This window comes from Thalassophryne amazonica, chromosome 20, assembly GCF_902500255.1.
Source record: "Thalassophryne amazonica chromosome 20, fThaAma1.1, whole genome shotgun sequence".
Classification (NCBI taxonomy): domain Eukaryota; kingdom Metazoa; phylum Chordata; class Actinopteri; order Batrachoidiformes; family Batrachoididae; genus Thalassophryne; species Thalassophryne amazonica.
The window spans coordinates 36,738,536-36,765,528 of NC_047122.1; the positions used below are offsets into that span (position 1 = coordinate 36,738,536).

General features: G+C 40.6%; 2 protein-coding genes across 4 annotated transcripts in view; both read left to right on the forward strand.

Annotated features, from left to right (window-relative positions):
- Positions 1–2,745, forward strand: part of ash1l (ash1 (absent, small, or homeotic)-like (Drosophila)) — a 53,340-nt gene extending 50,595 nt beyond the window's left edge. Inside the window, 1 exon segment of the mRNA XM_034160762.1 lies at positions 439–2,745. Within this exon segment, the coding sequence (XP_034016653.1) occupies positions 439–530 (92 nt within the window). The 3' untranslated portion in view covers positions 531–2,745.
- A 767-nt stretch (positions 2,746–3,512) lies between these two features.
- On the forward strand, positions 3,513–24,659 carry lrrc71 (leucine rich repeat containing 71). 3 transcript variants are annotated; one of them, XM_034161479.1, is made up of 16 exons: positions 3,513–3,547; positions 3,779–3,859; positions 7,535–7,561; positions 7,826–7,960; positions 8,146–8,253; positions 11,902–11,977; positions 12,081–12,155; positions 18,244–18,312; positions 18,389–18,548; positions 18,622–18,705; positions 18,836–18,909; positions 19,616–19,702; positions 19,777–19,808; positions 19,905–20,021; positions 21,121–21,212; positions 24,375–24,659. In XM_034161479.1, the coding sequence occupies exons 2-12, from the start codon at positions 3,787–3,789 to the stop codon at positions 19,680–19,682; spliced, it is 948 nt and encodes a 315-aa protein (XP_034017370.1). In that variant the 5' UTR covers positions 3,513–3,547; positions 3,779–3,786; the 3' UTR covers positions 19,683–19,702; positions 19,777–19,808; positions 19,905–20,021; positions 21,121–21,212; positions 24,375–24,659. The 3 variants fall into 3 exon arrangements, with proteins under 3 accessions (XP_034017370.1, XP_034017369.1, XP_034017372.1); XM_034161478.1 differs by lacking the exon at positions 3,513–3,547 and having other exon boundaries at positions 3,709–3,859; XM_034161481.1 differs by lacking the exon at positions 3,513–3,547 and having other exon boundaries at positions 3,709–3,859; positions 19,908–20,021.
- Positions 24,660–26,993: the final 2,334 nt, after the last annotated feature.

The window sequence follows — 26,993 nt, forward strand, 5'->3', positions numbered from 1 at the left end:
ACGGTGTCACTTTTATTAAAAAAAAGTTAGATGGTGTGCTATGACCAACATATAATCTTAATCTGGGAGGGGCTCAGTGTATTGCTCACCGTGGCTTAGTACAAGTCAGGAAAAGGTGGTTGGTTGCTCAACATCTTTCTAGTTTTGAACACATTCAGAATGTTCTGTGGCTCTGCTTGACTAATACCCAGCTAAATGTAGGCTGGGAGCAACTCAGGGTCCAGTTTTCACACTGAGCACAGAAGGGTTACCCTCAGCCTGTAGGTCATAGAGGAAATGGGCAATTCTATGGTAATGGAATTACAACAGCAGCAAAATCTGGACATATGGCATCTAACCATGACAGATTAGCTCAGATTGTAATTCTGTTACCGTAGAATTGCCCAAATATCATTTGTCAGCTCCTAAGCCACTCATCTGTTTGTGTTCTTCCAACAGCCATAGATGTCACTTATCTCTTGGAAGAGGGTGCAGGGCGACGGCTACGGCGACGGACACTTGGATTTGGTGATTTTGTGGGCAGAAAATAACATGACTCCATATCTGGCAAGCACATTACCTTTCATTTTATGAGTAAAAGGCAGACCGTGAAGAGAGAGGAAGAGGGGATATTAGCATTGTTGGTGATTCGGCGATGAAGGACCACGGTGCACTCCTGGTGGCCTCTTCCACAGCATTACCTCTTTCAAGACTCTCATCTCAGTACTGACAGGGTGAGGAGTGGGGAGGGGGTGTTGGAAGTTACAGTTCAACAGAAATTTCAAGTTCTTTAAGGTTCACAATAAGCACGAAGGGAGTTGACCCAGACGTTTTGCCTATTTAAGTAAAATGATGCAAAACCTCTTTTTTATGAACATAGGAGAATTAACCCATGCACTTAAATGCATTGAACATTACAAACATGGGTGAATAAATTCCACTAGTGAGCATTGGAGAAGAAACAGGTGGTACTGAGAAAGGAGAGTTGAGGAAGGTAGTAGGTTCACAATGTTGAAGTGTTCCCCCTAGTGGGGACTTGCTGTAATGACAGGTTACAATTGATCAGCACCTCGTAACCATTTGGGGAAAATGGCAACGTAAGATGAGCGTTTTGCTCAGAGCTGCTTATGAACTCTGAGACAGAGACAGGGGTTAAAAAAAAAAACGGTTGGTGAGCTGCACTTTTTGGTACCATGGATATTGTGACGCTTTATGTAATGCATCTTTAGTAAAAACACTAATACAGTATTGGACAATGCAGTCTGGTGGGGAAAAAAAACGAGTGAGTTAAAAGAAAAATGTTTTCCTGTTATACTGTAGTAACTCATTTAAGAACACAATAGTCTGCAGTCAGTTTGCTTTTTTTCCCTTAGGAGGGGAGAGGACAGTGGAATGACTGCGCTTCTTTTTTTTTTTTTTTTTTCAGTGTCTTGCTGAATTTGTTTATATATATATATTTTTGTGAGGCAGTCAGCTTCGCCCCTCTTTTTTGAAGTAACGTGATTCACCAGCTTAAATAAATCAGACGGGGAAGATGACACCGGCTTTAACTGTAACGCCTTAGACAGCCGTGCTCTCTAGCCACCTTGCGCAAGCGTGTGTGTGCGTGTGCATGCATACACACTTATTTTGTGTTTGTATTCAGCCAGATTTCTTGAAGATATACCTTTTTAAAAATTTAAATAATAATAAAAAATAAGGGCTTGATGGCAATTAACAGTTTTAAGAAAACTATGGGAAACAATAGTTAACATGAAATGTATCGTGATGGTCATATTTTCTTATATTCTGTGAGACGGGGTGGTGTATACTGTATATTGGGAGGGGGAGGGAGTTATATATATTTTCCTTTTTTGTCTTTTGGATTATCTTTCTGGTTGCCATGGAGAATGTTTTAAGATAAATAGTGATATTTGTTGAGATTTCTTCCCCCATCCTAAATGCCTCTGGTAAAAAGGGACCGCCTGCAGTGTCCCGGAGCGCTGAACTGACAAACGACGAGGATGAGACACTGACTGGGGGTGAGGGGAACGGGAAGCTGTACAGTGCCAAGTTATGTACATATACACTTTACATTGAGGAGTGTCTCCAAAAGCAATATCTTGAAAATTGATTTTGTTTATTATTGTATTGTACAGAACTCAGCCCTAAATGTATTATGATTATTATTATAATTATGATAATATTATAATTTTTCTGTTTGTGTTACTTTAATGAAGACACTTAAACTTGGAGGAAATTGATTTTTCTAATGTTCAGAAAATGTCATCGTAACTGTCCTAATGACATAAAAACTGAAGCTGAATTTTTGTTGCCTATAAATGAATTTCATTTATGCACTGCATGAAAGAAGAATGTCTAAAGGACACAGAGAAGACATTAGGACATGGCAGTGGCTCAGCAATGACACCTTTGTCACTCAATATTGTTAATAATATACCTTTTAAGGAGAAATTTACTCCTTGTTTTTTGCTGCAAAGTGTTGAACACTAAAAAAACAAATCAACATAAAAATGTTATAATATTTTTAAGAACAGAAACAAAAGTAAGCTGTCAGCCTAATATTTTGTTTTTTATTTTTTTTCTTTACTTTTGAATAGGAAATGGTTCCGTTTTGTGATAGCGGTCATTGTATGATGCTTGTACTTGTATTTGTGCGTTTTGTGTGATTTGTTTAGTTATTTTTAGACAATCACAAAATAAGATGCAAGCATTGTAAATGGCAGACTGGTGGACATTTTGTGATGTGTACAGTTTGTCAGAAAACAAAAAAATTCTTCCACTCGTTAAAAGTTTGTAATTATGATTCTTAAGTCATAAAAATGCTGTTGGTTTTTACTTTTTGTTTTATTTTTGTTTGTTTTTTTAATAAAAGCACTACATTATTGTGAATACAAAATAAGTTGTACTTTATCACAATGTATGTGTTGTGTTTTCTGTTAAATATGTCAAACTTGTTTGGCCAGAGAGTGAAGCACATGAAGCATATTGTTTAAAAAAAAATTGATGAAAGGCAACTGCCTGGATAGACATTTTTGAGATTACTCAATTTAAAACTTAGCTCACTAATGTTTTTCAAATTGGGTCAGATGAAAAATGTATAAAGCCAGTTGCCTTGAGTTTTTTAGTATATGCAATAAAAAAAAAATCCATCTCACGTATGTTTATAAGTTGTATATAATTTTTTTGAGTGTTTAATTTTTTTTTTTTTTTTTTTTGGTGTCTTACGTGGAATTATTAAAAAATCTGTCACTGAATACCCACAAATTGCAAATACAGTACAATGTGCCCAAGTTAGTTTTGGAGATAAAACTAATAGCTTGCAGACATCAATAAAAGTGGGCGCTTAATTGTTGAAAATTAAAATTCATGAAGATTAGAGATTTTTTGCGTGTTGTGTTTATATTAAGAACTTGACGGGCACATAAACTAAGATTAGTTTGAAAAGTTTTCTGGGCGTCTTGCGTTACTTGTCATGGTAACGTGACTAGCGACACAACGGCGCCATATTGAGGCCGTGCGATACGGTTGGACCCTTTCTATTTACTCAATAAATATGCATAGGTAGGTAGTGGGGTGGTTTTGTTATAAATAGGTCATTTTTATAAAATAGGAATGTGCTACGAATTGTTTCAGAAGTGAACCTATTCCGTGATGTTACCGCTCGAATATGGCGGCACTTTCGACGTGTCTTGTCATGCTCGCGAGATTATATAGATTTGTCTGTCGTGCTTAATTTTAACACCAGAATGTGTTTCCATGTAGTGGTCGGGCATTATCTGACTGCATTCATGTTTAGGGGACAGGATGAATAAGAAGAAACGAGTAAAAGAGAAGAATTCTGTTCCGGTGGAGGAGGACGTCTTAAAAATTTACACAGGTAGAATGACGAGGTACCCAGTTTTATAATGTATTGAAAATGTTTTCCTACCAAGCAGACGCTCTGTAAAATCACGTATTCATTACAGATAAATCTTCAGAAAGTATTCTAATTTTAATGACGTTTACTTAAAATAAATTTAACCCTTGGTGCTGTCTTGTCAATTCAGTTTTTTCTGTAGCTCAATAGATCATTTGGATTATATATATGTATGTATATATATTGTATAGTGACTGGTGATTTAATGGATTTTTGAATATGAAAGAAATCTGTTCATAATACATACAAGCACTAAAAAGCAGATCAAGATTTTTGAATATGAAAGAAAACAAATCTTTTGACAGACTTCATCTGAAATGTTACATCTAAAGAAAATCCTAATCTGTACCACTCCACCATGAAGCTGGAGAACAGGTGGTGCAATACACCAAAGTTGCACTGTGCACAGCTTCTCTAATCATAACCACAAAAGTGTTTAACTCCTTCAGACTACCAGTCTTTCTTTCACAGTTACTCATCCATCTTCAACCGCTTATCTGGGAACAGGTCGCCGGGCAACAGCTCTAACAGGGGACCCCAAATTTCTCTTTCCCAGGGCACATTCCACCTCTGACGGGGGGATACCGAGACGTTCTCAGTAGAGTTTGGAGATAAAATCTCTCCACCTAGTCCTGGGTCTTCCCAAGGTCTCCTCCCAGATAGACGTGCCTGGAACACCTCCCTAGGAACCACTCAGTTGGCTCCTTTCAACATGAAGGAGCAGTGACTCTACTCTGAGCTCCTTCATCATGGATGACCAAGCTTCTCACCCTATCTCTAAAGCCCTTTTCGCACTGAGCCAATGTAGAGTTGCGTAATGTGGCGTACCGACTACGCTGAGCTTATGCAGCCCTACGTGGCAATATGCTGAGGGACGCAAAGGGGTTGGCAAAATGGACGCACAGACTTTCGGGGTAGAGCACCGGACGCAGTGCTCTATGCTAGTCTACACAACACTGCGCTACTGTACACCATGCCTCTGCAATTGTACACAAACAACCCTACGCCAGTCCGGCGAAGAATCCTTTTAGGTTTTTTATCAGTACATACATGCACTGTTAGATTTTATTTATCCCGCTAGACTCTGCTGGCAGTGAGGCTTCAAAACCATGGACGAAGACGAGGTGGGTCAAGCTTCCACATCCACTATTAGAAGAAGTGAACAGTCGGTGTTCATGCACACACATGCAATAATCTGCCGGCTTTAACCTCCTCACGAACGGATTGCCAGCGAGAGGACATGTCAACATCCACTGTAACTCCTCACAGATGGATTACGCTTGCGATCGCCGGCTACAGCTCCGCCTTCATCTCCTAAAGTTCTCTCACGATTGTGGCACATTATATAAAGTCCATTAACTACTGGAAATAATATATTCTGACTTTTCCACTGTATCAAATCTACATGAATATCACAAACAGGATTGGTGACAAGGTACAGCCCTGGCAGAGGCCAACCTCCACTGGAAACGAGTCCAACTTACTGCCGAGAACCTGAGCACAGCTCTCGCTTTGTGAGTACAGACGATTGGAGATTGGATGGCCCTGAGAAGGGACAACTCCATACTCCTGCATCATCTCCCACAGTTTTTCCCAGGGTACCTGATCATACACCTGCTCTAAGTCCACAAACACATGTAGACTGAATGGGCATACTCCCAGGCCCCCTCCAGGATCCTTGTGAGAGTGAAGAGCTAGTCAGTTGTTCTACGACCAAGACGCATTGTTCCTCTTCAATCCGAGGTGTGACAATCAGCCAAACCCTCCTTTTTAGCGCCCTGCAGTAGACTTTACCAGGGAGACTGAGTATAGTGTGATGCCCCTCTGATTGGCACACACTCTCTGGTCCTCTTTTTTAAATATGGGGACCACCACCCAAGTTTGCCACACCTTAGGCACTGTCCCAGTCCTCATCACAGTGTTGAAGAGACATCTTATCCAGGACAGACCCTCCACACCCAGAGCCTTTAGCATTTATAGACAGATCTCATCAATCCCAAAGCTTTGCCACTGCGGAGTTGTTTGACAACCTCAGTGACCTCCATCAGGGAAACTGATGATGCTCCACCATCAGCTTCCAGCTCTGCCCTTACTATAGAGGGCACTCCAGTCTGATGCAGGAGTTTCTTCCAGTGCCCAATACCCTCCTCAGTTGAGGTCAACACAGTCCCATCCCATCCTTACTGTAGACAACTTGGATGGTTCCCCATTTTCCTCACCTGAGGTGCCTCGTGGTCTGTTAGAAGCACTTTGGTGTCGACTGAAAGTCGTTCTCCATGGTTAATCCGAACTCCTCCCACACCCGCTGTTTTGCCTCCCTTATAGCAGAGGCTGTCGGTACCTTGCAACTGCCTCCGAGATAACATATCCCAGAAGGACTCATTCTTCAGTCGAGCAGTTTCCCTGACTGCTGGTGTCCACCACAGTGTCCGAGGGTTGCCATCCCTTGAGGCAGCTAAGACCTTCAGGCCACAGCTCCCCACTGCAGCTTCAGCAATGGAAGCTTTGACCATTGACCATTCTCGTTCAATGCCCCCAACCTACACAGGGATGCCAGAAAAGCTCAGCCGGAGGTGTGAGTTGAACATCTGTCAGACAGTGGACAACACAGCTCTCAGATTCACCGGGGCATGCAAACCTTTCCATCACAATAAGGTGATGGTTCCCGGGGAGATCCACAGTTGCTAAGTTTCAGTTTTTGAGAAAAGCTTAGTCCAGATGGATGTATTTCATAATGACTGATGTAAATGAAGTCCAAGATGTATTCACTGACTTGGAAATGTTCATCCATTCATTCACTCACTGTATTATGTTGAAGTAACTAGTTATTAACTTGTTTCTGCACACAGCACAGTTAACTTGTCAGAACAAGACTGTATCCTCTGCTTACCTTGTGGGAATAACATGAAAATTCAGTAAGGTATATCTTATATATTATATTCCAATTCTAAGATGGAACTATGCCAGTATACAAAGGTATATCTAAAAATCTAAAAAGGAAGAGTAAAATAGTGTAGAAAAGAGTAGAGTAGAGCCACTTAGGTGCCTGGTCTTGAGAACCAGGGATGGTAGGTTAAGGAAGGCAGGATCATCTATGGGAACAAAGTAATTATCTTGTGTGTTCAAGATCTTGTGGAAGCAAGTTCTTATCTTATACAAAGATGCATCATAAGTATTAATAATAATGATAATAATAATAATTATACTATAGCCTTTATTGCCATTGTACATATACATACAACAAAATTTGTCCTCTGCATTTAACCCATCCTAATTACAGTTAGACACAATCCAACCACTCGGTGCAGTGGGCAGCCACAGTCCGGCGCCAGGGGACCAACTCCAGATGAAGAGACGCTGCCTTGGTCAGGGGCAGAGAATGTGATGCATTCAACCTCCCTCCCAAAAAACAAACAAACAAACAAAACAACAAACAAACTGCTGGCACCATCACAAAATTCCACTTTCTGCACCAGCTTTGCGACAGTTGGCTTGTTATTCATATTTTGTATTGGTATTGTGCTAATTAATAATTTCATAAATGTAATAATTTTATGTTAATTATATATATATATATATATTGCTTAAAATCATGCCCTCACTTGTGCCTTTTCTTTGTTCACCCTCTAACTCTAGATGACTCGTCTACTGCCCAGACCTTTGGTGAGAATTTTATTGTTTCTCATTTGAAGATTGTGCAGTAATTAACATTGAGACGGTGGAATCAATAACGCCAGCGAATATTGGATTGAAGATTTTTTTTTTTAATTTCTGTTTGTCCATCTTTTTATACTCAATGATGCTGTTTTTTTTATATCATATATGTACAGCTGAGGAGAAGCACTGCATTTTGTTGTACAGCTTTGCTCTGAGATTAAAGACATTCTGATTCTTGTTTTTCATTATTTTTCACTTATTCTGTTATAGTGGAATATCAGTGCTTGGGCAACGTGGAGATTGACTTTCCTCGGCTCTGTGCTCTCATGAACATAACAGATATCCCAGCAGTCCTCACCAAGCCGGCGACTTCCTCTACCCTTGAACCCGATGGAAGCAACCCAGGTGAGCTGCAGTTCCTTCCAATCTCCAGATTGCCTGGATGATCTGGCAGAAAAGCATCAATATTTTGTACATGTTTGCCAAAATAGTATATGAAATTTTATGTGATGTCTGATAGCCTACTAGTTTTTTTTAACTATAAAGTTCTATTTATTTTATTATAATATTAACATTGTTGCAATTTTCAGATGAGGAACAGTTACAGAAAAATACTACAGGATTTTGTTCAAAGCCAACTCTCCAAGTGGAGCTCGAGACTGAAGACTCACTTAGTGCCAAAAGCATTAAGATTTTAGGTAAGGAAAAATGCACCCAAGTACTGGCAACTACAGTCTTGTGCAAAAGTTTGAGGTACCTCAGAGGTTTGATGAGCATAAAGTGTTTGATTTGAGTTCTTCTAAATCGGTACATCAATAGAACATCAAATTGTACCAGCTTCATTGTGGAAAATGCCTATTTCTTTTCTTTTTAAAGCAGTTTATTATTATGAGTGACTACTAGCATGAGTACAGTTTTTTCTTCCTTTTTTTTTTTTTTACTCTCCACTGATTTTTGATAGACAATTCGTGGGACATCGTAACGCCAGCTCATGTGAAAATTTGCAAGTATTTACTTCACAGGCTGATAAAGAAAAGCACACATGCATACACACACACACACACACATGCATGCCCACACACTGGCATTGCACAGACGTTTGTAGAGACCCACACATACGGGCACACACACTTGCATGCACACAAAATTTCCTTTACTGTCGGATTTTTCAATTGTGCGTTATGCAGCAATGAAAGATTTTGGGTAGTTTTATGGATTAAATATTCAACCTATGCAAGCGTTCAAGTTAAGTTTGAGTAAAATTTTATCCTCAGAGCCACCCTATCTGTCTATTTTCTACAAGTACAGCCCCTGGCAAAAAATTATGGAATCACCGGCCTCGGAGGATTTTCATTCAGTTGTTTAATTTCGTAGAAAAAAAGCAGATCACAGACATGACACAAAACTAAAGTAATTTCAAATGGCAACTTTCTGGCTTTAAGAAACACTATAAGAAATCAGGAAAAAAAAAATTGTGGCAGTCAGTAACGGTTACTTTTTTAGACCAAGCAGAGGGAAAAAAATATGGACTCACTCAATTCTGAGGAAAAAATTATGGAATCAACCTGTAAATTTTCATCCCCAAAACTAACACCTGCATCAAATCAGATCTGCTCGTTAGTCTGCATCTAAAAAGGAGTGATCACACCTTGGAGAGCTGTTGCACCAAGTGGACTGACATGAATCATGGCTGCAACACGAGAGATGTCAAATGAAACAAAGGAGAGGATTATCAAACTCTTAAAAGAGGGTAAATCATCACCCAAGATGTTGGTTGTTCACAGTCAGATGTGTCTAAACTCTGGACCAAATACAAACAACATGGGAAGGTTGTTAAAGGCAAACATACTGGTAGACCAAGGAAGACATCAAAGCGTCAAGACAGAAAACTTAAAGCAATATGTCTCAAAAATCGAAAATGCACAACAAAACAAATGAGGAACGAATGGGAGGAAACTGGAGTCAACGTCTGTGACCGAACTGTAAGAAACCGCCTAAAGGAAATGGGATTTACATACAGAAAAGCTAAACGAAAGCCATCATTAACACCTAAACAGAAAAAAACAAGGTTACAATGGGCTAAGGAAAAGCAATCGTGGACTGTGGATGACTGGATGAAAGTCATATTCAGTGATGAATCTCAAATCTGCATTGGGCAAGGTGATGATGCTGGAACTTTTGTTTGGTGCCGTTCCAATGAGATTTCTAAAGATGACTGCCTGAAGAGAACATGTAAATTTCCACAGTCATTGATGATATGGGGCTGCATGTCAGGTAAAGTCACTGGGGAGATGTGTTGTGTGGGCCGCCAGAAGAGGAGGTACTGCTGGCCCACCACCAGAGGGCGCCCTGCCTGAAGTGCGGGCTTCAGGCATGAGAGGGCGCTGCCGCGTACAGGAACAGCTGAGGTGACAGCTGTCACTCATCAACTATGACAGCTGTCACCGATCATCTGCATCTCACCTGGGATAAAAGCAGGATGACACCTCCACCACATCGCCGAGATATCGACTTCTGCGAGAGATAACATTCTCAGCCTTAATCTATGCCGTACTGCACTGTGTGTTTCTGATCTTTGTACAGGAGGTTTCAGTCGTTTGTGTCAGCGGGAAGCTGAGCTGGTCGGTAACGGCAGGGTGACGGATCGCACCCTTCACGATCAGTGAGACAAGTGACTGTTCAGGTTATGTAAAAGACTGTGTTCATATTTTCAGAGGTGGAGGTGGAATTCCCACCATTATTGTTACGGGGTGTACACACACCCACACTTGACTGTCTTTGTTCTCCGCCAGCAGTACCAGATCCGACACGCTGAGACGGTGGCCACCTGGGGACTTCGGGACTTGGCGGCTCCAATATCCCTCGGGTTCGGTGGCGGTGGAAATCGTGTGGTTCCGGTTCGTCTCCAGACGGACGTCTCCTATCGTCGAGCCTGCCCACACGACACCTTCATTAATTGACTTGTATTCATTCTGTAATCTGCTGTGTGTGGTTGTGTCACTCATTAAGTCCATGCCTCAGAGACTGCAAGCTGTTATAAAAGCCAGAGGTGGTGCAACAAAATACTAGTGATGTGTTGGGACGTTCTTTTGTTTTTCATGATTCCATAATTTTTTCCTCAGAATTGAGTGATTCCATATTTTTTTCCCTCTGCTTGGTCTAAAAAAAGTAACCGTTACTGACTGCCACAATTATTTTTCCTGATTTCTGATAGTGTTTCTTAAAGCCAGAAAGTTGCCATTTGAAATGACTTTAGATTTGTGTCATGTCTGTGATCTGCTTTTTTTCTACAAAATTAAACAACTGAATGAACATCCTCAGAGGCCGGTGATTCCATAATTTTTGCCATGGGTTGTAGTAGGTCAGATTTAACCTATAACACCAAAAGCTCTCATTCTTTTTTAGAGACCCTCATACTCATAATGAAAATCACTGGCTATGTAAATGAATCTGTTTTTAAACTACTCCATAACAAAACCTATATAATATTAATGAAGTATTCCAACTTAAAATGTGTCTGAACATTTACCTGAACATAACAGGAGGGTTAATATGTGTTAATAGAAAATTGAACTGGTGATCTTGGACTCTGGGGATTGCCCTCCTGATGCTACATCTCCTCGCGGTGATTCTAGTTGCCTTTGCACAAATGAAAGTGCCAATTTTACTTGTTGGATTAGTGTATAAGCTTCAAGAAGAGCAAATGTATGTTTTTTAGGTTTTACAAACCTTTGTGACCCTTCAACTTCATTTAAGAAATGTCTTCAGGTCAGCAGAATGAAATTTAATGGCAGAATCAGAATCAAATTTATTGCCGAGTAAAACACTTCTGTAAGAAGTAAAAGGGTCAAATAAGCAAAACTATGTTCACTGTTAAATAAATATAATGTAGTGGAATGGGACTCTGCAAAAGCATGTGATTGGTGTGCAGATGTACAGTACCTTTCATTGCAGGGATGACCAATCTGTATTTTGTGACAGGGAGGCGGGGTAAATGGGGCTCTCTGGCATTATTTATTAGTCTAGCTGCAGACACAAAGAAGCTGTTTTTGTGTCTTAAGGTTTTACTCCTGATGGGCCTCAGCCATCTGCCAGAGGGGAGGGTGACAAAAAGTTTGTGTCCCGGGTGAGAGGGATCGGCCATAGTCTTCCTTGCTTGCCTCGGGGCCCTGAAGGTGTACAGGACCTGTAGGGATGGCAGCTAATTAATCCGCTAATGGTGCTCAGAACTAGCTGAAATGCTAATCAGTGAACAAACTAATCAGCTTCAGTCATTGCTGTGCTCGTCACTGCTAACATTCAACACATAACTGAAGAATTATAATGTTGTTTTACCATGAACACAGGCTGGCCGGTTGATGAGCAGATTGTAAAAGTGTTAAACAAAATGTTTCCCTCCATGAGCAAGTTGCAAAAACTTAAGTAAGTATGAGCATCTGGAGTGACTTTTTCTTTCATTGTAGAGAATATTCTCTTGTTTTGTGTTTGTGTGTGCGTGTGTATAAATGTGTCCACTGCTTTCCAGTTTTTGGCAGGCCAGACTGACGGATAAAATGATAATGTCCTTGAAGGACTCAATATCACTGTCCTCCAACCTGAGGTGAGTGATTCAGTATTCTGTTGTCACTCACATCTCACTCATATGAGTGGAGTGTTGCATAATTAAAGTGATTTTAAATAAATCTGAGTTGCAGCATTGCACAATACATTTGGATCAATGTTATAGTGTTGCAGACAGTACAGCAGTACTCAATAGAACCACTACTTCTGGCAACAAACTGCTGATTCTATCTATCTATCTATCTATCTATCTGTCTGTCTGTCTGTCTGTCTGTCTAATCAAATAAATATATATATATATATATACACATATATATATATATATATATATATATATATATACACACATATATATATATATATATATATACACATATATATAGCGCCAAATCACAACAAACAGTTGCCCCAAGGCGCTTTATATTGTAAGGCAAAGCCATACAATAATTACGGAAAAACAAGCACTTGGCGGGTCACCTGATCAGGGTCACCTGATCCAGCCCTAACTATAAGCTTTAGCAAAAAGGAAAGTTTTCAGCCTAATCTTAAAAGTAGAGAGGGTGTCTGTCTCCCTGATCCAAATTGGGAGCTGGTTCCAGAGGAGAGGAGCCTGAAAGCTGAAGGCTCTGCCTCCCATTCTACTCTTACAAACCCTAGGAACTACAAGTAAGCCTGCAGTCTGAGAGCGAAGCGCTCTATTGGGGTGATATGGTACTATGAGGTCCCTAAGATAAGATGGGACCTGATTATTCAAAACCTTATAAGTAAGAAGAAGAATTTTAAATTCTATTCTAGAATTAACAGGAAGCCAATGAAGAGAGGCCAATATAGGTGAAATATGCTCTCTCCTTCTAGTGCCTGTCAGTACTCTAGCTGCAGCATTTTGAATTAACTGAAGGCTTTTCAGGGAACTTTTAGGACAACCTGATAATAATGAATTACAATAGTCCAGCCTAGAGGAAACAAATGCATGAATTAGTTTTTCCGCATCACTCTGAGACAAGACCTTTCTAATTTTAGAGATATTGCGCAAATGCAAAAAAGCAGTCCTACATATTTGTTTAATATGCGCATTGAATGACATACCCTGATCAAAAATGACTCCAAGATTTCTCACAGTATTGGGTAATGCCATCCAGAGTAAGGATCTGGTTAGACACCATGTTTATAAGATTTGTGGGCCCAAGTACAATAACTTCAGTTTTATCTGAGTTTAAAAGCAGGAAATTAGAGGTCATCCATGTCTTTATGTCTGTAAGACAATCCTGCAGTTTAGCTAATTGGTGTGTGTCCTCTGGCTTCATGGATAGATAAAGCTGGTTATCATCTGCGTAACAATGAAAATTTAAGCAATACCGTCTAATAATACTGCCTAAGGGAAGCATGTATAAAGTGAATAAAATTGGTCCTAGCACAGAACCTTGTGGAACTCCATAATTAACCTTAGTCTGTGAAGAAGATTCCCCATTTACATGAACAAATTGTAATCTATTAGATAAATATGATTCAAAACACCGCAGTGCAGTGCCTTTAATACCTATGGCATGCTATAATCTCTGTAATAAAATTTTATGGTCAACAGTATCAAAAGCAGCACTGAGGTCTAACAGAACAAGCACAGAGATGAGTCCACTTTCTGAGGCCATAAGAAGATCATTTGTAACCTTCACTAATGCCGTTTCTGTACTATGATGAATTCTAAACCCTGACTGAAACTCTTCAAATAGACCATTCCTCTGCAGATGATCAGTTAGCTGTTTTACAACTACCCTTTCAAGAATTTTTGAGAGAAAAGGAAGGTTGGAGATTGGCCTATAATTAGCTAAGATAGCTGGGTCAAGTGATGGCTTTTTAAGTAATGGTTTAATTACTGCCACCTTAAAAGCCTGTGGTACATAGCCAACTAATAAAGACAGATTGATCATATTTAAGATCGAAGCATTAATTAATGGTAGGGCTTCCTTGAGCAGCCTGGTAGGAATGGGGTCTAATAGACATGTTGATGGTTTGGAGGAAGTAACTAATGAAAATAACTCAGACAGAACAATCGGAGAGAACTCAGATAAAACTGAAATTATTGTACTTGGCCCCACAAATCTTAGAAACATGGTGTCTAACCAGATCCTTACTCTGGATGGCATTACCCTGACCTCTAGTAATACTGTGAGAATCTTGGAGTCATTTTTGATCAGGATATGTCATTCAAAGCGCATATTAAACAAATATGTAAGACTGCTTTTTTGCATTTACGCAATATCTCTAAAATTAGAAAGGTCTTGTCTCAGAGTGATGCTGAAAAACTAATTCATGCATTTATTTCCTCTAGGCTGGACTATTGTAATTCATTATTATCAGGTTGTCCTAAAAGTTTCCTGAAAAGCCTTCAGTTAATTCAAAATGCTGCAGCTAGAGTACTGACGGGGACTAGAAGGAGAGAGCATATCTCACCCATATTGGCCTCTCTTCATTGGCTTCTTGTTAATTCTAGAATAGAATTTAAAATTCTTCTTACTTATAAGGTTTTGAATAATCAGGTCCCATCTTATCTTAGGGACCTCATAGTACCATATCACCCCAATAGAGCGCTTCGCTCTCAGACTGCAGGCTTACTTGTAGTTCCTAGGGTTTGTAAGAGTAGAATGGGAGGCAGAGCCTTCAGCTTTCAGGCTCCTCTCCTGTGGAACCAGCTCCCAATTCGGATCAGGGAGACAGACACCCTCTCTACTTTTAAGATAGGCTTAAAACTTTCCTTTTTGCTAAAGCTTATAGTTAGGGCTGGATCAGGTGACCCTGAACCATCCCTTAGTTATGCTGCTATAGACTTAGACTGCTGGGGGGTTCCCATAATGCACTGAGTGTTTCTTTCTCTTTTTGCTCTGTATGCACCACTCTGCATTTAATCATTAGTGATTGATCTCTGCTCCCCTCCACAGCATGTCTTTTTCCTGGTTCTCTCCCTCAGCCCCAACCAGTCCCAGCAGAAGACTGCCCCTCCCTGAGCCTGGTTCTGCTGGAGGTTTCTTCCTGTTAAAAGGGAGTTTTTCCTTCCCACTGTCGCCAAGTGCTTGCTCACAGGGGGTCGTTTTGACCTTTGGGGTTTTTATGTAATTGTTGTATGGCCTTGCCTTACAATATAAAGTGCCTTGGGGCAACTGTTTGTTGTGATTTGGCGCTATATAAATAAAATTGAATTGAATTGAATTGAATAATCTGTCTCACTCACAGAGTTTAGGTAGCTACTCTGCCCTGTGTTGGTATATGGCATTGGAGAACATAAAGAATTAATCATATCCTTAAACCTAGTTACAGCGCTTTCTGAAAGACTTCTATTGTAATGAAACTTATTCCCCACTGCTGGGTAGTCCATCAGAGTAAATGTAAATGTTAAGAAAAGATCAGACAGAAGGGGGTTTTCAGGGAATACTGTTAAGTCTTCAATTTCCATACCATAAGTCAGAACAAGATCTAAGGTATGATTAAAGTGATGGGTGGACTCATTTACATTTTGAGCAAAGCCAATCGAGTCTAACAATAGATTAAATGCAGTGTTGAGGCTGTTATTCTCAGCATCTGTGTGGATGTTAAAATCGCCCACTATAATTATCTTATCTGAGCTAAGCACTAAATCAGACAAAAGGTCCGAAAATTCACAGAGAAACTCACAGTAACGACCAGGTGGACGATAGATAACAACAAACAAAAATGGTTTTTGGGACTTCCAATTTGGATGGACAAGACTAAGAGAAAAGCTTTCAAATGAATTAAAACTCTGTCTGGGTTTTTGATTAATTAATAAGCTGGAGTGGAAGATTGCTGCTAATCCTCCGCCTCGGCCCGTGCTACGAGCGTTCTGGCAGTTAGTGTGACTCGGGGGTGTTGACTCATTTAAACTAACATATTCATCCTGCTGTAACCAGGTTTCTGTAAGGCAGAATAAATCAATATGTTGATCAATTATTATATCATTTACTAACAGGGACTTTGAAGAGAGACATCTAATGTTTAATAGACCACATCTATCTATCTATCTATCTATCTATCTATCTAATCTACATTGCTTATATGCATAGGCGTAGGAGGTGGGGTCTATTTGGGGGGCTGACACCCAATTTGCCTGAATTTCAGAAACCCCCATGACTCTTTAAATTACCATATATTTATATAGCCATATTTATATTGGTGACCAAATAGCGGTTTGATGGTTTACATTAATTGCGAAAATACGTCTGACATTTTAGGTCATTCTATTCTGTATTCAGAGTCTACATGGCCCATCTGCCCGAATTTGAGCATTTTGCCGATCCCAGGGGGGGCAGTTGCCCCGCCCCCCACCTCCTACACCTATGCTTATATGCCACAGCATGACTTAAATGCAATCCAATCATTATTATGATTCTTTTATTTTTGTTGCAATCAAAGTTATGTCGAATTTTCATCTTGAGATGTGTTTTTGGCTGACGTCTGAGGCAGACGTGGATGTGAAACTTGGAAAATATTGCATGAAAGGGCAGCAAGGAGGTTCCAGGTTTGCCTCCAACCTGATCCTTTCTGTGTGGCATTTGTATGTGTTCTTCGCATGTTTGTGTGGGCTCCCTTTGGCCAATCTGGCTTCCTCCCACTCCCAATCCTGCCTAATGTGAGAAGACCATAAGACTGGATTTACACAGTGAAACATGTTCATTGCAAGTTCCAAGTTGCATGAAACATAATCTCCATGCAACTTGACAATTACATGAAACAATTAAAAAAATTGTTCAAGTCTCATGCAACATGTTTCAGATAGTTATATTGGTCATTCTCCATCTGTGGTGTGATTTTCTCAGCCATTGTTGGCCTACTAGGCTAGACTAGTGGCCTGTCCAGTGATCACTGTGATAGGCTCCAACTGCACCCCCCCCGAAACTTAACTGGAATAAATGGATTTAGAAAATGAATACATGGAAAAACTGTTATTACAATTATATTTGCAACTTGGTATCTTATTTTGTATTGTATCATTTTGTCACTCATTAATATCAATATTATCCAGTTGTGTTGCTGAACTAATGAGTGTAACCCACCTTCGATTCAAGGAAAATAAATACATAAGTGGCCCTTTGTTGCCTTGAAACTGTAGCTCGGTATGTGAGTGTGTTTTACAAACAATTGTAATTCCCATCAAAGCTTTATTTGATGACAGAACACTTTTCTCCTTTTTGTTCATTGTATGATCAGTTTGCTGAGCCATTGTCCAGTTGATGTGATGCTTACGGTGGCTGGGAAGGGGAATATCTGTCATTTGGTACATTCCCCTGCCATCACGTTCAGCATTTGGTACATTCCCCTTCCATCACATTCAGCATTTGGTATATTCCCCTTCTGACCCATTCTGCATTTGGTATATTCCCCTTCCGACCCATTCCGCATTTGGTATATTCCCCTTCCATCACATTCAGCATTTGGTATATTCCCCTTCTGACCCATTCTGCATTTGGTATATTCCCCTTCCGACCCATTCCGCATTTGGTACATTCCCCTTCCATCACATTCAGCATTTGGTATATTCCCCTTCTGACCCATTCTGCATTTGGTATATTCCCCTTCCGACCCATTCCGCATTTGGTACATTCCCCTTCCGTCATGTCTGGCATTTTGGTACATCTCCTTCCATCACATTCAGCATTTGGTATATTCCCTTCCGACCCATTAGGCATTTGGTACATTCCCCTTCTGTCACATTTAGCATTTGGTATATTCCCTTCTGACCCATTAGGCATTTAATACATTACCCTTCCATCACATTTGGTTCATTCCCTTTCTGTCAGACTCTGTTATTTGTACATTTGTTTCGGGACTTCTTGTAAAAGTGTCTGCCATTTGTAAAAATGTTTTTGCGCTTCCCAGCCACCGTAGATGTTGCATAAGCAGTAGCTCGATGTTATCATGTGACACAGTATCAGTGTTTTGATTGGCTGTTGCATGAACCAGTTCAAGCAACTAAAGTTGCATGAAAACTTCACAGTGTAATGTCAGCTTCAGAGATAACAGGATCTTGGCTTCAGAAGCACTGCTGACCACTGTGCTGCAGTTTACTGAACGCGTGAATCAAAGCTGTAGTGATATGACTCCGCCTCTCCGCTCTGTGTCAGGAGAGTGACTTTGGAGGGCAACCCTGTTCCAGAGCACAGCTACCACCTCCTTGTGTCTGACGACAGCCCGTGAGTGACCAATCACATCTCACATACAGCTCTCGCACACACAATGGCATCATCTTGGTTTCTTTCTTCATTTAAGCCTCACTCACTTGTCCCTTCGGAATAACCGGATCGGAGATGAGGGAGCACGTTTGATCGGGTCCGCTCTCTCAACACCCAGATCTGCAAACGAGAACTTGCTCTCGCTTAACCTGGCGTTCAATTCTATAGGTGATGAAGGTGCTGCACACATTGCAAAGGTATAACCCAAAACTGAGCCCGTGGTCACGGACGTCCTCCATACGACAGCTGAAGGTTCTGCTTATCTTTCAGGGCCTGCGGCTGAATCGTGCTTTGCTTTCTCTGTCACTGTCCAACAATCAGATCGGAGACTCCGGGGCTGCTCATCTGGCTGAAGTATCCGATACGCTCAAAATTCTAGCATGGGAGATCAGTGGTTAAAATGCTTTAGGTTGTATTATGTTCCTTTGTTACATTACATGGAATAAATGAATGAAGCTGCATGTGTAATCACTTCTTCTTCCAGGTGCTCGGCCCTTTTGCTTTAACTCATGAAGAAGTCGTGGTGAGGAGGAAGCTGCTTTTGGAAAAGCGCAGTCTGTAAGTGTGGGAAGGCCACTATAGAGGTGTGTGGGATGAATGGCACGTGATGTCCACTGGTATGCGTTTCCTTCAGAGCTGACTTTGTCATCATGGCAAGAGCAAGAGCACCACGCAGAGCTCCCTCACAGCAGACTTGTCAAAACAAATATATTTTCAAGTATTATTCAGATTCTGTTCATGTCAGTAAAACAAGTTGAATTTCAAACTGCATTATCTCATGTTATCTTGATGAAGACTCATTACAAACACTACACAAATCAAATGTTATAGGAAATCTTTGTTTATGCTGTGTATCAGTTGACATATCAGTGTATCCAATTTTCAAAGATTGAAATCGATATCGGTCTTAAAAATGCTGTACCGGTCAGGGTCTAATATGTGTACGCCTACGTATGGGTGTATTACTCAAACACAGATGTACATAGGAACTTCAAATTTTGCACATGGATGAATATTAACATGAAGATGCACTGAATATAATTTTATATTTTCAGTCATAATCAATCATGAGATATGGATGAACCTATACAGTACTGTTAGGGGGAACGACCCTGACAATTCATCATCATGTCATTCTACATTTAAATGTAGAACAGACATATTGCTGCCTGAAATTTTTTCACAAGTGTGCAAAATATTACAACACATTAGATAATACCAGAGCCAAAACGTTAGTTAAATTTCTTCTTCACTATTGTTAAAGCTACGTATCGAGGCAGATGGTGACCCACTGTCCTCGACACAGAGCAGCACTTCACAGAGCGCCATGAAAGGCACTTCCAAAAAACAGGTAACATGCTAGAAGTGTACAAAATTAATAATTCCTGATTTATTTATTTTGTATTAATTTAATTTATTTTGCAGGATAGACCTAAACAGTTGCTCCACCAAATGAGGTTGTGTGAAGCTGTTGTTTTTTGAGCAGTAAATGCGTTCTCGTGATGAATTTAAATTGCAGGGATGTGGTACTTGCTCGGTCCGTGTTTCTGCAGCAGCCAGCAGAGATTGTGAAAATGAGGAACCCATGCTGGACGAGGCGGTGCAGTACCGAGAATTACCAGTTTGTTCTGCCTGGAAATGCAAGCACTCCCTCTCACTCAGACTTTTGGGTCGGTAAAATGCCTGTTTGTTTGTTTCTCTGTGGTTGTGTGATTACTTAAATTGTAACTGTTGGTCATGATTTGGCCAAATACCTGTGGCCTTAGCAAATACATGTGTTCTAGTCACTGCTATGTTTTAGGGTGCAGACTGAAGAAATGAAATGTTAAAAACAGAAGAAAGAATGTTTACACCACTTTGGAAGGTTATGTATTTAGATTAGATTAGATAGAACTTTATTAATCCCTTGGGAAGACTCCCTCAAGGAAACTGAGGTTCCAGCAACATTGTATAGCAGTACACAGGGTAAGAAGCACACAGAGAATCAAAGTGGAAAAAATGCAAATATAAATATAAATAAATATATATAAATACCAGAAATACTGCTCGCTACTGGTTTACTGGCTACTACTGTTCGTTCCTCTCCTTCCCGTCCCCTGTCTTCCTGTTACTCCTCCTCCCGAGTGAGGAGATGTTACAGTCTGATGGCCTGAGGGACAAGGAGCTTTTCAGTTTTTTAGCTGTGTTTGTTAAAAGGACAACTGAAAAATTTTCATTTTGTGGATTTCATAACAGGGAACAAATGAATTAGATTTTGGGATATCAATAGCCTTTATATTTTTTTTTAATAATCCATTAATCATGTGTCAAAAATTTATATTGCTCTGTGGATACCTTATGGCTTCAAAATACTAATCTTTTTTGAAACTGGAGAAATTAATGGACACCCACTCGATAATGTGTAGGATATGGCAAAGATTGGCCGACTTCAAATGATCCCAGATATGGTGATGCACAATTTCAGAAGTATCAAATGTAACGCAAATTAAATAATGTGAGTCAATGAATATCATGTGCATTCTTCACATCAGCCAGGTGCAGTTGGCATCATTAGATCATGTGATTGCCAACTTGTTTGGCAAGGTTCTACAAACATTTTCTCATTTTGAACCTTTTAACTCCAAAGACACGTAGTTGTACAAGTATGAAATTCAGCGTCCCCACAAAAGATCAGCTGAATCATTCTGTGTGTGCAGTTGGGTAAGAACTTGAAGACAGCTGAATATTCAAATGCAGTGTGCTTCATCTTGCTGTGTGTGTTCTGAGTAGGAAACAGAATAACGGCGCGCTCACTGCCTCTGTTCCTAAAGTCGCTGCAGACACAACCTGAGGAACGAGGTCTACAGCGTCTCTCGCTGCAGGTGAGTTTTGCCAGCTTTGTGTGTCTGTGGTGTTCTGAATTGGCAAATGTGCTTTTCTCTATTCACATTCCAACTTTCACCATCTTAATGGTAAATGTTTTTAGTGTTTCTTCCTGTGCTACAGTCAGGTGAACCTCCACAAAAATTAAAAAGAAAACAGAAATTTAGCTCAGATTTCACACCTGCTTTTTTATGAATATCTGTGTCTGTGCCACGCCACTGTCAAGCTGTGGTAAGCGATGATACAACAGACAAAGGCTGCATTTTGCACAGTTTATCCCACCACAACCACTGAAGACTGTAAAGCCTTGGTCCCATCAAATAATAAAGCCATGAATAATGAGCCATCACGTATCTGCCATGAAGAAGCCTCTATGGCATATGTATAAAGTTACCTGAACCTGAACCTGATGTGCCTCTCTGTACCTCACATGTGCCCGGTATCAGCCTCTAGTGAGCCCACGATCTGACCTGTCATTTGAGCCCTGTCCAGCCACGAATGCCTTGTGTCGCCGCATATAACCCACGTCAAGCCACAAATGATCCTTGTAGCGCCATGTAACATGACGTTGGTGCACGTTTAGACATGGGTTTGGTCTAAACTTCCAGCCCTCCCACACTTGGTCCCTTTAAAGTGTGGGTTTTCAGTTCACAGCATTCATTCAAGATGTCACATTTTTTAAACGCAGTCCAAAATAGATGCTCCTGCACAGTCCCGCCGGTGTGCGCCAGGCTGCAGTTCACCTGTGTTCCGGAGTCATTAAATGCAACAGTTCTGTGTGTTCACCCAGCTCTCTGAAAAAAAAAACCCCCACAAAAAAAACAAAGACACCACAATGAGGTGGCCACTTTAATTATATACACCCGCAACTGTGTGGATCACTTCCCCCCCAAAAAACACATCACAGAATACATCCATAGACCAGGTAGAACCACACCACGGGTTCCTGGACAGTTGCCTCTGCGCTTCTTCTCGCTGGCTTTATTTCTTCTGCAGCTTTACAGTAATTTTTACAACCGTGATCCAACTTTTAACTTTGTGTCTGTCTGTTATTGTCTGCAAAATTGCTCTTTTGCACGCTTGCATTCTGTGTAAATGCTCGTCTTGAGTGCAAGTCATTGCGTCAGTGTGCACCTCATCTGATCCATTATAACAAGATGTTAAATCTATCATAAACATACTTTTACAGCTGCTTATGAAGAAGGATATGAACATGCAAATGTTTTTACCTAGCTATTACAATATAAACATTACAATACACTCAACAAAATATAAAGCAACATTTTGGTTTGCTCCCATTTTGTATGAGATGAACTCAAAGATCTAAAACTTTTCCACATACACAATATCACCATTTTCCCTCAAATATTGTTCACAAACAGTCGAAATCTGTGATAGTGAGCACTTCTCCTTTGCTGAGATAATCCATCCACCTCACAGGTGTGCCATACCAAGATGCTGATTAGGACACCATGATTAGTGCCACAGGTGTGACTTAGACTGTCCACAATAAAAGGCCACTCTGAAAGATGCAGTTTTGTTTTATTGGGGGGGGAACCAGTCAGTATCTGGTGTGACCACCATTTGCCTCATGCAGTGCAACACATCTCCTTCGCATAGAGTGATTCAAGTTGTCAATTGTGGCTGTGGAATGTTGGTCCACTCCGCTTCAATGACTGTGCGAAGTTGCGACGACGAACTGGAGTCAGGTCGAGACCCCGATGAGGACGACGAGCATGCAGATGAGCTTCCCTGAGACGGTTTCTGACAGTTTGTGCAGAAATTCTTTGGTTATGCAAACCGATTGTTTCAGCAGCTGTCCGAGTGGCTGGTCTCAGACGATCTTGGGGGTGAACATGCTGGATGTGGAGGTCCTGGGCTGGTGTGGTTACACATGTCTGCGGTTGTGAGGCTGATTGGATGTACTGCCAAATTCTCTGAAACACCTTTGGAGACGGCTATGGTAGGAGAAATGAACATTCACTACACGAGCAACAGTTCTGGTTGACATTCCTGCTGTCAGCATGCCAATTGCACGCTCCCTCAAATCTTGCAACATCTGTGGCATTGTGCTGTGTGATAAAACTGCACCTTTCAGAGTGGCCTTTTATTGTGGGCAGTCTAAGACACACCTGTGCACTAATCATGGTGTCTAATCAGCATGTTCATATGGCACACCTGTGAGGTGGGATGGATTATCTCGGCAAAGGAGATGTGCTCACTATCACAGATTTAGACTGGTTTGTGAACAATATTTGAGGTAAATGGTGATATTGTGTATGTGGAGAAAGTTTTAGGTCTTTGAGTTAATCTCATACGAAATGGGAGCAAAACCAAAAGTGTTGCATTTATATTTTTGTTGAGTATAATTACCTTTTAGGGTGTTCCAAATATGTTCTCCACCTCCTCGCATGAGACAGAGAGAGGAAAAAAGCTCCAAATGTCCTCTGTTATTACAGAAGCAATTAGAGGTGTTTTCAACATCCAAACTGACAGAAAATGATTAATTCGCTACAAAATAATTATTTTATATATAGCATCCGGTGCACAAAGCAGGTGGGATTGTTGTGCGCATGAGAGCTGAACCAAAATAGCTTGTCCTGTCCTCGTAGCCATCAGATGCTCGGATAATGGGCTTTTACAGCCTCATCCTCACCACAAACATGCCTCTAAAATTCTTGTTTGTCCTCGTAGTACCTCGTACACAAACTACCCCACGCTGCTGTCGTTAAATTTTGAACTTCTTGAAATTAGCGTCACGCTCAGAGATGAGCCTAGTTAGCCAACTATTCTGCCTCTTAGAGTTTCTCAGAGCCACTATTCTCCCACGATTATTGAATAACTGGACTCGTACAAAAAAAAAACATGCTACATGGCTCATTATTCATCCTTCATTATTCGGTGGGACCAGGGCTTAACTCAGTGCAGAATCATCTGGGTATCTTGGTGGCTTCCCTCACTAGTCTCCTTCTTGCACAGTCACTCAACTTTTGAGAACGGCCTAGTACAAACATACAGTTCCATGTTGCTGAACGAATTCCAAACATATTCCATGATATGTAAATGTTCAAGTTTGTTGTTTTGAGCCAATGCATGTGAACATTTGATCAACTCGTGAGTGTGAGCATGATTTCTGATGTCTGCCTGTCTGTCTGTCTCAGAGAAACCACTTCCCTCCAGACTGCGAGACTTACCTGAAGATAAAAGAGCTGATGACCCTCCGAGATCCACTCAACAAAACCAGTTCTGGACAGTTAAAATAGTAGCAACAGAATTGTTTAGAGAACTGATGTTCACTTTTAGAGACCATATGTAACTTTTGTTTTCTTATTCTCTTCATCCCAGATGGGACAAAACAACATCAGCAAAGTGCCTTCATGTTTGTCTTGTTCTTGGTTATATGCTGGGCTATTGTATGCAACTTTTATTGTAATAAAAATGTGATTTAAAGGTAATTTAAGGCATAAAACAGTGACATAACAGCATGTTAAAAAGTGATAACAGGGATTTCTCCTTCCCACATGAAATACTTTACAGTTGTTACCATTAAAACAAAGTAACTACTCCTCAACCCAAGATTGTCCAAGTCTCCTTGAATACAACCCCTGGCAAAAATTATGGAATCACCGGCCTCGGAGGATGTTCATTCAGTTGTTTAATTTTGTAGAAAAAAAGCAGATCACAGACATGACACAAAACTAAAGTCATTTCAAATGGCAACTTTCTGGCTTTAAGAAACACTATAAGAAATCAGGAAAAAAAATTGTGTCAGTCAGTAACGGTTACTTTTTTTAGACCAAGCAGAGGGAAAAAAATATGGAATCACTCAATTCTGAGGAAGAAATTATGGAATCATGAAAAACAAAAGAATGCCCCAACACATCACTAGTATTTTGTTGCACCACCTCTGGCTTTTATAACAGCTTGCAGTCTCTGAGGCATGGACTTAGTGAGTGACAAACAGTACTCTTCATCAGTCTGGCTCCAACTTTCTCTGATTGCTGTTGCCAGATCAGCTTTGCAGGTTGGAGCCTTGTCATGGACCATTTTCTTCAACTTCCACCAAAGATTTTCAATTGGATTAAGATCCGGACTATTTGCAGGCCATGACATTGACCCTATGTGTCTTTTTGCAAGGAATGTTTTCACAGTTTTTGCTCTATGGCAAGATGCATTATCATCTTGAAAAATGATTTCATCATCCCCAAACATCCTTTCAATTGATGGGATAAGAAAAGTGTCCAAAATATCAACGTAAACTTGTGCATTTATTGATGATGTAATGACAGCCATCTCCCCAGTGCCTTTACCTGACATGCAGCCCCATATCATCAATGACTGTGGACATTTACATGTTCTCTTCAGGCAGTCATCTTTATAAATCTCATTGGAACGGCACCAAACAAAAGTTCCAGCATCATCACCTTGCCCAATGCAGATTTGAGATTCATCACTGAATATGACTTTGATCCAGTCATCCACAGTCCACGATTGCTTTTCCTTAGCCCATTGTAACCTTGTTTTTTTCTGTTTAGGTGTTAATGATGCTTTTGTTTAGCTTTTCTGTATGTAAATCTCATTTTCTTTAGGCAGTTTCTTACAGTTCGGTCACAGACGTTGACTCCAGTTTCCTCCCATTCGTTCCTCATTTGTTTTGTTGTGCATTTTTGATTTTTGAGACATATTGCTTTAAATTTTCTGTCTTGACGCTTTGATGTCTTCCTTGGTCTACCAGTATGTTTGCCTTTAACAACCTTCCCATGTTGTTTGTATTTGGTCCAGAGTTTAGACACAGCTGACTGTGAACAACCAACATCTTTTGCAACATTGCGTGATGATTTACCCTCTTTTAAGAGTTTGATAATCCTCTCCTTTGTTTCAGTTGACATCTCTAGTGTTGGAGCCATGATTCATGTCAGTCCACTTGGTGCAACAGCTCTCCAAGGTGTGATCACTCCTTTTTAGATGCAGACTAACAAGCAGATCTGATTTGATGCAGGTGTTAGTCTTGGGGATGAAAATTTACAGGGTGATTCCATAATTTATTCCTCAGAATTGAGTGAGTCCATATTTTTTTTCCCTCTGCTTGGTCTAAAAAAGTAACCGTTACTGACTGCCACAATTTTTTTTCTTGATTTCTTACAGTGTTTCTTAAAGCCAGAAAGTTGCCATTTGAAATGACTTTAGTTTTGTGTCATGTCTGTGATCTGCTTTTTTTCTACAAAATTAAACAACTGAATGAACATCCTCCGAGGCTGGTGATTCCATAATTTTTGCCAGGGGTTGTAGATTCACAGTTGCGATCACAGAATGGGAAGTTTTTAATCTATTCAGTCCTGATCACAGAATGGGAAGTTTTTAATTTTGTACTCACTCACTCATGTTCAACTGTTTATCCAGGGTCGGGTCGCAGGGCAACAGCTCCAGCAGGGGACCCCAAACTTCGCTTTCCCGGGCCACATTGACCACCTCTGGTGCATCCCAAGGTGTTCCCAGGCCAGTGTGGAGATACAATCTCTGCACCCAGTCCTGGGTCTTCCCCGGGGTCTCCTCCCAGGTGGACGTGCCTACAACACCTCCTTAGGGAGGCACTCAGGGGGCATCCTTACCAGATGCCTGAAACACCTCAGCTGGCTCCTTTCAGCATGAAGGAGCAGCAGCTCTACTCTGAGCTACCCACGGATGACCGAGCTTCTCACCCTATCTCTAAGGGAGGCACCACCCACCCTCCTAAAGAAGCCTATTTTGGCCACTCCTACCTGTGATCTAGTTCTTTCAGT

What these genes read in the sequence shown, in the direction of transcription:
- lrrc71 (XM_034161479.1), top strand. Translation starts at nt 3,787, where the DNA reads ATGAATAAGAAGAAACGAGTAAAAGAGAAGAATTCTGTTCCGGTGGAG. An exon ending in GTCTACTGCCCAGACCTTTG is followed by an intron (nt 7,562 to 7,825) that starts GTGAGAATTTTA and finishes ATTCTGTTATAG; the next exon opens with TGGAATATCAGTGCTTGGGC. An exon ending in GTGCTGCACACATTGCAAAG is followed by an intron (nt 18,549 to 18,621) that starts GTATAACCCAAA and finishes CTTATCTTTCAG; the next exon opens with GGCCTGCGGCTGAATCGTGC.